The 15,704-nt window shown below is 29.4% G+C and overlaps 1 protein-coding gene across 1 annotated transcript; it reads right to left on the bottom strand.

Moving 5' to 3' along the window:
• Positions 1-4,422: 4,422 nt before the first annotated feature.
• LOC107846888 (zinc finger protein GIS3) lies at positions 4,423-5,597 on the bottom strand. The gene has a single exon (XM_016691155.2). The coding sequence runs from the start codon at positions 5,384-5,386 to the stop codon at positions 4,712-4,714; it is 675 nt and encodes a 224-aa protein (XP_016546641.2). The 5' UTR covers positions 5,387-5,597; the 3' UTR covers positions 4,423-4,711.
• Positions 5,598-15,704: the final 10,107 nt, after the last annotated feature.

Here is a 15,704-nt window from a genome sequence, read left to right as displayed (position 1 = left end):
TGATTATTTCTTATTTAAAAAAAAAAAAAAGTTAAATCACCTACTTATTTTATTGATTAGTTATCTATCTACTCTTTCAATGAAGGTGGGGCTTTTTTTGGTGGTGTTAAGTGGTAGAACTAGCTAGCTACTATGAAAGGTACTTTAATTTGTTCCATCAATTTAGCATGATTGCCTCACTTAGAGGGAGCTAGCTAGCTTTCACCAAGTGATGTTTGAACTTATAGATTGAGACAAAAGTAAACCACAAAATCTTGATTAGAAAGATTGTACTGTCTGGCATACTTATATATGTGTGTATATATATATATGATGAGTCTTCCACTTTTGTCTTTTTATTAGAAGAAAAAAAATAGTTCAGTGTATCAAAGTTTCAACACGAGCAGGATCTAGAAAAAGGTTTGACCGTAAGGATCTCTTGTACTTAGTCTTATCTTGCATTTCAGTCGAAAGTTATTTTTAATGTTTGATCTTGTACTGATTTGCTGATCACATGACAGCAACTTTACCGGTTGCTCCGAGGGTCCCTTCAGTGCAAATAAATATTGCTTCATAGGAACTTGAGTGGAAGGTGACAAAAAATTTGTTTGTTTTTTTTAATTTCTTGATTCATTAAATGGAGAGAGTGGATGTCTACATCATTCAAAAATGCACTAATGAAGGAGAAATTATTCGGACCCACCATGAAAAAATATATACATATATGCATAGAAAACAGCTAGCTATGAGTACTATAGGGTTTAAGTTATTTTCTTGTTTCATGATCAAACAAAAAGTTGTGGGAATTGGATTGATTTTTTTCTAACTTCTTTTGCCTCACCAACCACTTCAAGAGTTACTTCACTTTGTACTACTCATGTGTCAAAAAGCTCAAAGAAAATCTTTTTTTAATCGTGATATTCGAGTTAGCTTACATGTAATATTATAAAAAATATTTTATCTCTCGCCAACATAGATGTTGAGCAGTTTTGTTCATCAAAACTTGAATAGAGTCGAAACAATCACCAACCATTCTTTTGCCTTCGTTGAATTGAGATCTGGCAAGTTGTGATTCTCAATTCACGTCGTTAACTAGTAAACCAGTATATTTGGATGGAAAAAAATAAAGAAACCCTTCACCTTTTTTTTTCTTTTCTTCTTCCTAGTGCTCGAATTTCATCGTGATGGAGCAAATAATTTTTGAAAAAAAAAAGATTTTGAAAAAAGATCAGACCTGATATTTGAGTTTGTACTTATCTATATTATGGGGCTTTAATATTATATGATATTTTTTATTGTTATCTTATTCTTATAATAGTTAATTTTCTGATATTTGGGATTAAAAATTTTGAAATATATGATTATTATGCTTGCAAATCTCAAAATTCTTTCTTTATGTATCTTTATTTCTTTGTCTAAGAGCACTAGTTAACCCTCAATGTCACCAAATTATATCATAAGACAAGAAAAGCATCCAATCTTAACTAATCCTTCTAATTTTTCTTTCTATTTTGTCATCCTATTAATGTCTTCCCCTTTAATAATTCAATAGGTCCCTACATTAGTTTTGCGTCAAATCTTCTTCTCATAATAGTTCAAATATAGTAATTATCATTGCACCTTATTCAGTATCATATAGTTTCAAACTATACTTAATTTGACAACAAAACAAACAATTTTATAATGATTAATTCCATACTTTATCAAACTTCTTTCAAATAGTAAATATAGAAAAAAAAAAATAGGAAAGAAATTAGTCCTTGTGATACAAACTATAGTAAATTATATTTATACACAAACTATAATATGAATGAGTTTTTATCTATGTTTTATCTGTTATAACAAATCATTTACTATAATAAATTTTAAAATGATCGATTTTGTTAAGAAATATATATATATATATATTTTCAGCGTAAATAAAAGTTATATATACAACATGAAATATCGATGTCTCTACCTCCATACGTCTTTTTTTACCCGATATTTCATGCTCGTTTTGGATCTCTCGACTAATTTAATTTGAATTTTGCTACGTAAGGTCATTGATGGAAAAGTTCTCCCTAACAAGATATTCATTCACTCTCGGAGCTCAAATCCGAGATCTCTGATTAAGTAACGAAGGAATTCTGTCGATATCATAACCCTCGGTGGCAAGATACAATAAGTTTGAATACGCTTACATCTTATTCACGAGAATTTCTTCTCTTAGATCTTACATGTCTCCATACTAAGTGACTGCACATATATATCTTACTGATAGAGTCAAGCGAGAAACAGATATATATTTTTTTATTTTAGCATGTGCTAGCCGATAGCCGCATGGGTTCAACCAAACTCACTAATTTAGCTCATACGATATATGTTAATAATCAATTGGCTAATATTTCGAATCTAAAATTTAAATCTTGAATCTGCTCCGCCATGCAAACACACATGGATTCATTTAGATGCCAATAACAAAGCACCGACCTATAAACATGTAATAATTTACTATAATGTATGAATATAATTCAGACTTATATTCACTTTTGCACCGAAAAGAAAGTGCCAAAAAGAAAAAAGAAAAAAAAAGAAGTGTATAATATATAGTTTCCCACTTAATCATTTTATTTTACTTTAATTTAGGTGCTTTCTTTTTCTCACCTTTTTGAGCGTTGCATTATCTTGATTTCGTGTCTACACGTAAGCTTCATTAAACACATAAAACTATTGGTTGATTTTTATCCATAATTAATAAGCACAAAACTTTCTTTTAATTTATGTTCTATAAATTAATCTGCTAAGTAAAAGATATTTACATAATTAAATTGATTCTAAGGTAATTAAGTCCATGTTGTTATATATTAACTGTTGAATTCCATTGATATAAGCAATAAATAAAATTCTAAAATTACTCTCGCCCATACATGTCCTAGTATTTTTTGAAATTCTCGTATATGAATTTCTGGCTCGATCTACCAAAGTATAGAAAGATAATATTTCATATATTCTTACAAGTTTAATACTTTTAAGATTTTCGTATATGAATTTCTGACTTCGTCTCGATCTAAATTCCCAACCCCCACCCCCACCCCCCAAACAATCTCCTAGTCTTTCCCCGTTGTGTAGTAGCAAATGGTTCTTATTTGGAAGGCTTTCCACTAAGGTTTTTCTTTGTTTAAAAATTTTGGCTCGTGGAAGACAATAAAAGACAACTACTTGTGCTTTGACTCAAGAACAACACACACTTGACTAATATATCGTCTTATTTTACGTGGCCTCTTTCTATTTTAGTACAATAACAATAACATATTCAGAGTATTTCCATCAAATAGGGTTTAGGGAGATTAAAGTATACGCAATTCATATCACTACCTCAAATGAAGTAGAGAGGTTGTTTCTGATAGACCCTCGACTCAGAACAGATAAAACATATGACTTTATCATAATTAAAAATAACTTAACTTAAAAAAAATTCCTGTCATTTTTTTCTTAAATAATATCACGTAAAATGAGACGGAGGGAATAAATAATTCATCCCAAAAAGGATTTTAAAATTTCAACCAATCAAGCCTTAGATCTCAAAGCTAGGAGAACTAGATAGTCTACATATGTGTGATAAATTTGGGTCCTACATTTGGACAAACGGTTTATTTGATATCAAATATTAATTAGTAATAAAATATCAAAGGATTAGTTAAGAATTTTGAAGAACAAGACAAATCTTTCAATATTTATTTAATTCCATTAAATAAACCTACTAGGTTTGCCTTATTATCATAGGTTTACATCAAGGAATATTAACTTCTCAATAATGTATGAAGCAAGGCTAAAGTTGTTGTCATGTGATTAGGAGGTCACGGATTCAAGTCTTGAAAACAGTTTCTGGCAGAAATGCAAAGGTAAGGCTGCGTACAATGCACCCTTGTGGTGGGGCCCTTTCCCGAACCCTGCGTACCGGAAACTTTAATGCACCGAACTGTCTTTTTTTTGTTAATAATATATGAAGTTACAAGGACACAATAATTAGTGGTGTAGAATACGATTCCAATAATTAGAGGCGTATATAGCGTATAAAAATACAAGTTCATCTGTATATGTAGATTTGGTTCAACTCTTATATACGTATTAAAAAATCTTGTATGTATCGAGTTCTTTTTAGACTATGATCATATATGTTTTCAAACTTCGATATTGTTGTATTGGTTGAACACATCTGAAATTTACTAACTCGATTAATTCAAGTTGACTATCTAGCTCGACAAAGAGAAAAGAAAATAAATAAAATAAAGCTTTTTACTTGGCCGTTCACATTGCAAAATTTTCATATATAACTTAAAGTTCTCTTAATACATCACATGAATATTTATTTACATGCAAATACTACAAACATAATATTTTACAAACTTGTACTCCAAATTTGCAAACAACAAAGAGAAAAAATAGAAGAAGAAAAAGACATGAACATCAGAAAATATATGTCAGGATTTTTTTTTTCTTTGGATGAAAAAATAAATAAATAATATGAGATGTACAAGATCCTAATTTTTGGATAAAACTAATTCAAAGAAAAAAAAAAGTAAAAATAGAAATAAAGATAAATAATTCTTCCTTCCTAGTTATGGTCTAATATGCGTGAACTCTTCATTTTCGATACTGCACCCGTGTCGAATTCTGAGTAAGTAAGCTATTTTTAGCGAACTCGGCACGTATTCATGAACTTCGTTTTGAAGAGTCTGAACAACATACGTTACGGTGCAGCAGGAGCAAGGCTTAGATGCAAATCCAACCCAAATGCATCATCAAAATTGGGCCCAGAATCCATACTCGAAAATCTACTCAATGATGGCCCATCATAATTGGGCCCAACTTTAGCACTATGGGCCTTAACTTGTTGAGGCCCAACACTTGTCAAGCTAGATTCCGCTATACTACTAGTATACACTAAGTTCCCTACACCCCGCGCCCCTGAAGAATTAGGAAACACGCAACCATGCGACACGTGAAAGGGTGGCGTGGGGCGTGGGACATATACCCACGACGGAGACATCGTGGGGACCGCCATCGCGCCTGACTGAGCCAGTAGGTGCGATGGTGGTGCAAAGGCAGAGATAATAGGGTTTCTCATGTATGCATTTCTACTAGCTTGCATTTGGGCACGTTTCAATTGTTGCCTTTCTTTTTTGTGAGCATTTTGATGTCCACCTAGGGCTTGTGAATTTGCAAATTCTCTACAACAATATTGACACTCGTATTTCCGGCCATCGGTGGCCGGAAAACCACCCGATTCCGGTGACCCTATCGACCTTTTTGTTGAGTCAACCTCTTGTTCTTGATCCTCCGTTACATCGAAACCGAATAACTTTAAACGTCCATTACTTGTAGGATTATTACCATGCTTACTTTGAAACTCCAATTCTGCCATATTTTTGTGTATACAAATATATACACACGTAGATTATTTATTTATTTTTGTGTGTGTGTGTGATGGTATGAATATGTATATGTGTTTAGTATGTGTGTGTGTGTTTAATAGGAGGGAAATTAAACACAAAAATATGAGAAGAAAGTGAGAGAGAAAGAAAGACAGAGAGAGAGAGGAAGCAAATAGGAAATAAGGCCTAGGTGGAGTTGTTGCATGTGTGGGGGTATTTATACTAGATTTAAAGGATTTTTCCTTTTGAAGTGGCTTCTAAGTTCTAATTAACAAACAACAATTCAAGTGTAAATAAGTGGGGCCCACAGACAGTGTATGCACATCTTGTTTCTATCTTTATAATGTAAAGATATTGTTTACGGTAGATCTTCAGTTCAATTAAACGTTATCAATCAAAACATGTTTGAAAAATAAAAACAAAACAGGGTGGCTCAATGTAGTATGTGCGGGGTTCGAGGAATGTTTGGATTTTGGATCATAAGGGTCTATTTTATGCAGTCTCACTTTATAGTTCTGCAAGCTAGGAGTTGTTTCTACGGCTTGGACACATAACTTCCTAGTCACATGACAACAACATTTATCAGTTACGTCAAACCTCGAAATACAAAAGTAAAAAAATTATTATGAGCTTAAATTAATTTTAAAATTTTAATCATATCATTAATGGACATAATTTATAGTTGTCACATAAATGTCTAAGCCTTATTTTAAAACAAGTATACAAAGCCTTTCATTTTTTTTTCTTAAATTATAAGTAATTTATATCTACTCAAATAGTGTTACATAAATTAGGACGAAAAAACTATTTTTTAATATTTTCCTTGTTTTCATGTGTGGAAAAAGAGAATTAATAGTAATAATAGAGTGATAATATATGGTTGATGACATCTCAAAGAGAAAGAAAAGAGAATATAAGCTTTTTTTTTAGAATATATATGACCCAAGATCAACATTAGGGGTCCCAATACCTCATACTAATAATACAACTACGAGATTTTTGTATTTGGTTCGGATTATCAACTGAATTATTTTATTCATGATTTTGCAACTTAACGCATTTAAGTGTTCAATAGATAAAATCGTGAGTAATAAGGTCCAATTTACAATCTGAGTCAACTACAAGAATCTCTCAGATTATTTCGTCTATATTTTTTAAAATCTAAAGTAATTTTTTCCCATGAGAATATTGGTAGTTACGTATGTTATAAGTTACATCAAAAAATATGTAAAGATTTAGGATCTAATTACAAGACGACATATTTTAGTGACACTAACACAAAGTCTAGTTAATTTGTAGTACATAAAAAATATAAATAGGTGTAGGGCATAAAGAAAGTCTAGTTAAATGTCAAGTCTTTTTTTTAATAATAATAATAATAATAATAATAATAAATTATTTTCTTGAAAGCGAGCAAAATTTGTCATTGTTGTCAAGTAAATAGTGAATAAAGTGTGATGCATGTGAAAGTTGTAGGGTTGTTGAACTATCAAATGATTGAATTACATCTACTGGTTTTTCTTTCTTTTGATTTGTAGACTAAATTTTTATTAATAGAATAAAATAATACTAAATTTGATAAAAATAAAATGGAAGAATACTTCAACAAAATGATATTTAAATTTAATTACGTATTTATTTCTGAAATATCTCATCTTCTCTCAAGAACCAAATAATTCGTATTTCTTTTTATTTTATTTTTTAATATTGTGAAGAGGAAAGAAGATGGAAAATTCTAGAAAATGAATGATATGATGGAATTAGGGGACAGAATATCATAATAGATTTTTGGTTAAAGTTGCCCATAAAGGGGTGAACATATGTAAATGCCGGTGGCTTTTTTCAAAGAATTTTAATTTTACACGATTGTATTTAAAAGCGCAGAATCAAGATTTAAATTTTATGAGTTTTAAATTTTAAAATAACGAAGAATAATATAATTTTTTAAAAAGAAATTATTAGATTTGCTCAAACTTGTATTTGATCTTTTACCTCCACACCTGATTATAGTATAAAAAAAGTTGCTCAATTTGTAAATTTTAACTCATATTATTTTTGTCAAATTACAAATCACTACTTATCAAGAAATTTAGATATGATTATGATAATTTGATTGTTGTAAATGATTTTTTATTCAACGATGAAAAAAAACTTAAAATCTTTATGAAATTACCTTTAGATATATATCTAAAGAAATTAAGGATTTATATGTTAAATAAGCAGTTAAGAGTACATTTTTTACACTATTAGTATAGTGATTAAACTTTAATAGAATGATAATCATCATTTTATCATTTTATTATTTAATATTTAATATTTATTATAAACATTTATCTATAATTATTACATGAAACTTACAAATTTACAACTTTCTTCTTTTAGTATAAATACACATGTTGATGCAAATCCAAGGAAAAGAAGGAATTATTACTATAATACCTATATTAATAAAACAGATGAAAGATACTCTTTGTCTGCCTCAAATAAGTAAATACTTATCTAATTTACCTAAAGAAGTAAAATAAAAAAAATATATCAATCAAGAGACATACATTTTCTTTAATATTTATAGGAAATACTATTAAAATATTCTGATAAAGTAAAAATAATATTTAAAATATTTGTATATTGTGTTAAGCAATGAATGATTTTTAGGGGCGACACTTATAAAAGGATTTTTTTTTCATTCCCAAGAGCAGGGCGGAGCTAGCTTGTTCCTAGAAGATTTATTCGAACCTCATTCGACGAAAAATTATATTATTTATATGTAGTTAACTAATTTGGATGTTAACCCCATACGGTTAGGTCATGTGTTTACTTTGAATAGCGACGCTCCCAATAAGATTTTTTTCATCCCAATTACGACACGAACTCGATACGTCTGATTGAAAAAAAAAAACTGAATCATCTGATCACCATAATCCATGATAACTATGTTAATTAACTTGTCTTTATAATTTCTAGACAATGTTTACACCACCTAATAATATTCTTAGAAAAATAAACAAAAGTGTAACTTAATTCTCATTATTTAATCATGAGTTTAATGCAAAAAAAAAGTGAAACATACGTAAATTGAAGGCCTAAATTGAATTATAAGTTAGGGAAATATAGAGATACGAGGTATATATATGATTGTTAAGTAATTAGCAGTGTATTATTGATTAAAATATGCACTTATTCACTAATAGTAAAAGTTTATCAGTTCATGAGCCTTTTATATAAGAGCCGATTGACGGTTAAAAATACGTCTAAAGTATTTCGATTTTTTGAGTTTTACACTTGAACTATCAAGTGTTACTTGAACTATCGTCAATTATTTATCAAAACACATTTTAACTATCAGTTATTATTCACTTTCCTACTTGGACGACGATGATATGTAGGAAATGAAAAGTGAATAATTGATAGTGGATATATATTGATGATAATTCAGATGAAAAATTTACTCACCTAATAATTCAAATACGAAACTAAAAAAATTAGGATAATTTATCCTTTAGTTATACATAAAGTTGATTTCATTACTTAAAAATATTATTCAGTATTTAAAGCTTATTAGCTATTTACGATCCACTAACTCAAAACTGACTCTTAAGGGTCGTTTGGTACGAGGGATAAGAATAATAATCTCGAAATAAAATGTAAGATCATTTTATGTTGCGATTGATTAAAGATATTAATTAAGTCTCAGAATTATTTATAGCATCATTTATACCATTGTGAAGGGATAAACTTTGCTATATATATTATGGAATAACCAATTCCATAAAGTATCTCAATCCATAAAATAACTTCGTTTATCCCATCCCTCGTACCAAACGAGCTCTTAAGAGTGAAAATATAGAAGGCTTTACAATAAGGCATCACAAACATAATGACAAAAAATGAATGAAAGAATGAACTACGTACTTCGTTTTAAAATAGTTGACCCTCGTTGACTTGATACTCGCTTTCTTTAAAATAGTTGACCCTCGTTGACTTGATACTCGCTTTAAGAAAAAATTTATTAGGAATTTATTTTATCTAATTAACCTAATTAATTATATTTTAAAAATTATAAATTTGAATATATACATTTTATTTAGACATTTAATATTAAGGATAGTATTGCAAAAAATATAATAATATTTTTTTAAATTTTATAAAAAAAAATATCTAAATTAAAATAAATATTTAAAAAAAAATCAAATTACTATTTTAAAACAAATGAAATAATGATGTTCTATATAGTTATCAGGTGATACAAACTTCAAGTTTAGACCCCACAAATATTACACCTTGATAATCAATAATTATTTATATTTTTCTATGTTTGCGTGATTGACGTTGATAACCATTTTCTTTAATTAATATAATTTGTGCTTTTTCTTTTTTCCATAGCTAAAGATCTTTTAGAATCTTACTAACTACTCAATAAAGAAGGAGAAAAGCTAATTCTTTTGGATAGTTAAGTCTCACCTTTAAAAATAACGACAACATTCAGTATAATTTAATTAGTGACAATTCAAGAAGATAGAATATATGCAGATTATAATCCTAACATGCAAGAGTGGATTCACGTGGTTGTCAGAGGGTTCATCCGAATCCCTTCGACAAAAAATTACGTCGTATATATAGAGTAGAAAATTTATATTATGTACATATATTGATTTTGAATCACCTAAATCAAGAATGTGTTAGATAGCTCAGTGGTATTGAAATGCACTTCTTAGGCTGCTTGCTCCAGCCCCACTTTGCGGGTTTGATTCCCGTTGGGACGCAGGTTGCCTGTATTTTTTAAAAAAATTCACTATGTTGTCCTGTACATTCTGGATCTGCCACTGCCAACGTGTAGATCAATAAGGACTATTTTTTATAGATCATTTGTTCAAGAAAAAACAGTTCAAGGCAACAGAAAAAGAGAAATGACGAAAGTGAAGAAAAAAAGTTCAAAGCAATACAGAAAGAGAAATGACGAAAGTGAAGAAGCCACGACAAACTACTATAAAAAGGTCTAAGAATTCATTCTGAATAGGAACTACAACACAATAATACGATAATCAAATTAGAAGAAACGACAAATGGTAAACTAATCTCACTTTAATAAAATTTTAAAAAATAACAAATTAAAATCTTTTTCCACTTAATTTAAATAATGATGTTATATTCATAAGTGTTTCAATCAAAAGCTCCTGCAAAGTCTTCACCACAACTCAAAATATGGTCCATCATGTCTCTTATAGACCCCCACTTCCAAATTTTCCCCAAATAGGGGGACTTTAATTCACCATGCATTATTATTATTATTATTATTATTATTATTATTATTATTATTATTATTATTATTATTATTATTATTATTATAATTATTATTATTATTATTATTATTACAATTATAATTATTATTATATTTTAATTAAATCTATAAGTCAATGTTTATATTCTTAATACCCACCATTAGATTCTTGTGGTAATTAATGATCAATCACCCTATTTTATATATCACTAAAACAATTAAATTTTGTTTTTTTTTTAACAAAAAAGATACATTTCATAGTTGGGAATAATTTATTTTTAAATACTTAATTTTTCCTTCTATTTTTTTTTTTTAAAAAAAGTGGTGATTTGATATATCCATAGCAATAGACAGTTCCTAGTAATAAACAACTTATTTTAGCATTTCTTTTTGGTAATTATGATAGCAAACCTCAAAAACAAAAAAATCTAAAGTCAACCTAACCATAACTTAATTTAATTACTATTATTTTTGTACTACATTTCAACTTTTTTTTTTTCACCTTTTGAGTTTGTGGAGGTGGGCAAAAGAAGCAAAAATCCATGCATCATAAATATATATATGTAGGGTCAATATTATTATTATAAACATTATAGTACAATGGTAATTATGAAGTTCGTTAAATTAACCTGAAATTATGGTATCTAGATTTAGGAGTCTGATTAGGTCCCATAATGAAAGCTTATAAGAGAATATATTTTCTTGTTCCACACTAAACCTAACTACCTATAAGTTTTAAAAAATTGTTTAGGATTAATCATATATGTGGATCCACTAATGATATTTACTTTCATTTATTATCTTCTATATATGATAAAGGTTAGAAACAATAAAAAATATATACAAAGGGAAGCAAAGGATTGGGCCACGATTAATCTTCCTATATGGGGCTCAAGAAGTTGGTCTTACTTGCAAAGAAAGTGTTTGATTAATACGGCGGGATGGATGAAATCTCTTCAATTTATTTTGAACCAGATTTAGTTGCGAATCTTCAAAATGAAGAAATCGTGACACGGGGTATTTGATTTCCCCTATCATTCGCCCTACACAAATTGCATCTGAATTACTCGAGTCAGTGAGATCGTATATATACAAATATTGATATTTTTTTACCACCAAAGGATATAACGGTATATATGATCTGATCTCTCCATTCTTAATTAGATTGGTTCGAGCCATGGTGATGTAGAACTACTATTACGATTATTTTCTCTTTTTATGAGTTTTACATGGCACGAATCTAAATTAATCGGGTCAATTATCGTGAAACTTGGCACTACTAATTAGTTGTTGAGACTTTGCAAGACATTTTGACTTTCTCTTAAGTTTATTTTGCAAGTTGGTCTAAACTAAGTATCCATATATGAACTAAATCTTTTGGACTTATTTATTGAACAGAAGCAAAAGCCTCATTAACGGTCGGACGATAGTAAAAAGTCATAGCAAACCAATAGTTACTTGTACTAAAAAACAAGTAAGCATAATTCGATCCCCCTAATATATATATATTTCATTTTGTTGTCTAAGTTTTAAAGTTAAGTGGGATATCTTGACTATATGAAGAATAACAACTTTCAATTTACTTTGTTCCTCCTTTTCCTTCCATTAGGGAAAGTTTTTGTTTAAATAATGATCATGCAACATCTTGGTCATATTCAATTTTAGAGTCATCGTGTTAGAAAATATTCCATGAGATTTAATAATTTTAACTACCAAATATGTGTGATTGTCCATTTCTATGTAGTTAGTTGTAGTACTAGAGCAAGAATTTTCACTAAAATGATTCAGAATATAAAGGAAAAACTATAAAACAGTCAAGGAATAATTTCACATTTATATATATATATATATATATATATATATAAACAAAAAAAATATAACCTTATATATGTAGTATTATATTATATTCGATCTTGCGCCTCTGGCTCCGCCCCTGATTAGTCAATGGCGGAGCCAGCCTTTGTAATGGGGGTTTACCGAACCTACTTCGGCGAAAAATTATATTATTTATACACCACTAAAATTATGTATATTTTATGTATATATAATAGATATTGAACCTCCTTCAATTAGTTTTTCTTCAAATTATGAAATATCCCTTCGTGAAAATTCTGACTCCGCCTTTTTAATTAGTTCTTACTTGGACTGAAGTTTTGGTAGTTGATTGAGAATTAGGTTTGAAAATCCACATTTTTCAAGTTTAACTACTAACATTTATCTTATCTACCATGAGACTAGATTAAACCTCCATCTTGTACTAAAATAGACAAGAATATGTTTCTTTCTACATTAATTGACTTCAACTCTAAGTCTAAGTAACCAAGACAAAAGTAAAAGGGATAAAGTTTTTTTTGGTTTAATCATTTGATATTCGAAATTTATTGGTCTGATTAATCAAGATCCGCATGCACTTTCGTGTAGAGATTATTATTTGAGAGGAAATTGCTCTCTATCATGGTACGAACCTGAGACTCTAGGGTTGGGATTCCATCTATCCCATCAGCTTACAATACTTTTTTTTTTTTTACTGATTTTAGATTCGGGCATTATTTATTTTTATCAAAAAGAAAGAATAATATGTATAACTAAGGATGGAATTTATTTATTTTAAAAAAAAAAAAATAGGAATGGCTTGAGGCTAGGGTTGTCTTATATATGCAAGCGTTCCAAAGTTTCTTACATTTAATATTGAAACATACTATGCTTTAGGGTTGGTTGTCTTATATATGTAAGTGATAAAGACTATATAATAATAATTCTAAACAATAAGATTCATAGAACCAAAAAGTTCTTTATATTTTTTATTTTTATATTGAAACATGGTATACTTAGGAAAGCATTTGCATAGGGGAGCCAAAGACAAGTTAGAATATTAAGGTTTTGCATGCACATGGCTAGCTATTGAAATGATATTAGGAAAGAAGCACATGTGAATGTGCCTCACATTGTTGAAACAAACCAATATTGGTATATATAGGAATCTATGAACCAAGAACAATGTCACATTAGTCATACATATATATACATGGGTCCTACATATACTAGATTTTATGGTTCTTGGATTCCACAACTAATGAATAAGAATAACCATCACCTCCTTGGATAGAGGCGGAGTCAAAATTTCTGCTAAGGAAGATCAAAATCTGAAGAAAAATTCACTGAAGGGGTTCAACATCTATAATATTTAATAAATATTATTTTAATCATATATTAATAATATAATTTTTTGTTGAAGAAGGTTCGGACGAACCCCCTAGTACTAGGATGGCTCCGCCTCTATCCTTCGGGAATATCTTTTAGTGCAAATTTATTTCAGCTTAACCCACAAGTGATATTGTTTGCTTTAGTCTTTAGTCATCAACACGATATTAAAACGTGTCACGGGGTTTAAACCTTGTTTCTTTATATACTTGATTGACATATTTGCCCTATTTTATTGATGTACAATTCGCCTATGATATTAAAAATTTGTGCTTGTATGTTGTAATTAATGTAAGATGTATATTGTGGAACTAGGAACCAAAATAAGCCAAGTTATAAATAAAGTGACCAAAATAAATCACCTATTTAATAAGTTATCAAAATAGGCTAAACGTAATAAATTATTACGTTTTTCACTTTTTTCTTAACAGTCAATTAATGAAATTAATTTTTTATAAAACGTAATAAATTATTACGTTTTACAATTTTTTTGTAAAACGTAATAATTTCTTACGTTTTATCCAAAAAAAATAAAAATGTAATAAATTATTACTATTTACACGAAAATCGAAATAAAAAAAATTAGTATTTTATCACATCACTGCTAAAGTCTACTTTTTCTAAAAATTGACACATCGTAATATTTTCTTACGTTGTTACCTTTTCTTTCACTTTTCAAGTAGACTTTAGCGGTAATTTATTACATTTTAAAAAAAGTCAACTCCGTTAGTTGATCGTTTAGAAAAAGGTGAAAAACGTAATAATTTATTACGTTTCGCCTATTTTGATAACTTATTAAATAGATAGCCTATTTTAGTTACTTTATCTATAACTTGGCTTATTTTAGTTCCGAGTTCTATATTGTGTGTATAAATGTAATTTTAGGATATGGTAGGCGCTTATTCTTGTTCAATCAACTTTGTTAAGCTATCAACATGGGTTGTGGTGCAGTGGATGGGGCTGTTCCACCCTTAATCAGAGGTCGAGGGTTCGACCCTGGTATAGAAAAAACTCTGTTGGGAGCGCTACCCCCCGAATAGGGCCCTACCCGGCGCGAATCTGAATTAGTCGAGCTCCAATGCGAATACCGAACACCGAATAAAAAAAAAAACCTTTGTCAAGCCCTCTTGTTGATTAATCATCAACAACTGTCCTTAAACAAAGTGTTGTTTTCTTTTCTTGTTAATGGTTTCCACCATCTTATTAATACATACTAATTAATAAAAACACTTTTGATTAAGGGGGATCTTAATCATGCTAATTAACTTTCTTTGTTATTGATTGAAAGTGATGGAGATATTATTGCTCAAAGATCTTCCAAATCCTAATTATGCCCCACCAACTTGTGTTTATCAAGATTAATCAACCAATTAGAAGTTATTATAAGAAAATTTAAATATTAAATTATAATATATTTCAGACATGATCCCATCAATAATGTATAAATTAAAGGGCAACTCGGTGCACAAAAACTTCCGCTATGCAGGCCGAACTATAAGGGTTTATCATATGTAGTCTTACCTTGCATTTCTGCAAAAAGTTGTTTTCAGGACTTGACTTTATGATCAGACCTTCAGGTCACATGGCAACAGCTTTATCAATTACGGCTAAGCTCCCATCAATAATGTACAAATTAAAGGGCAGCTTCTACTACGCGGGCTGAACTACAAGGGTTTATTATATGCAGTCTTACCTTGCATTTCTGCAAGAGGTTATTTCCACGACTCGACTCTGTGACCAGACCTTCAGATCATATGGCAACAGTTTTATCAGTTACGTCTAAGCTCTCATCAATAATGTACAAATTGAAGGGCAGCTTGCTGCTATGC

The sequence above is a fragment of the Capsicum annuum genome, chromosome 11 (genome assembly GCF_002878395.1).
Source record: "Capsicum annuum cultivar UCD-10X-F1 chromosome 11, UCD10Xv1.1, whole genome shotgun sequence".
NCBI lineage: Eukaryota > Viridiplantae > Streptophyta > Magnoliopsida > Solanales > Solanaceae > Capsicum > Capsicum annuum.
This window is presented reverse-complemented; position numbering and strand designations above follow the sequence as displayed.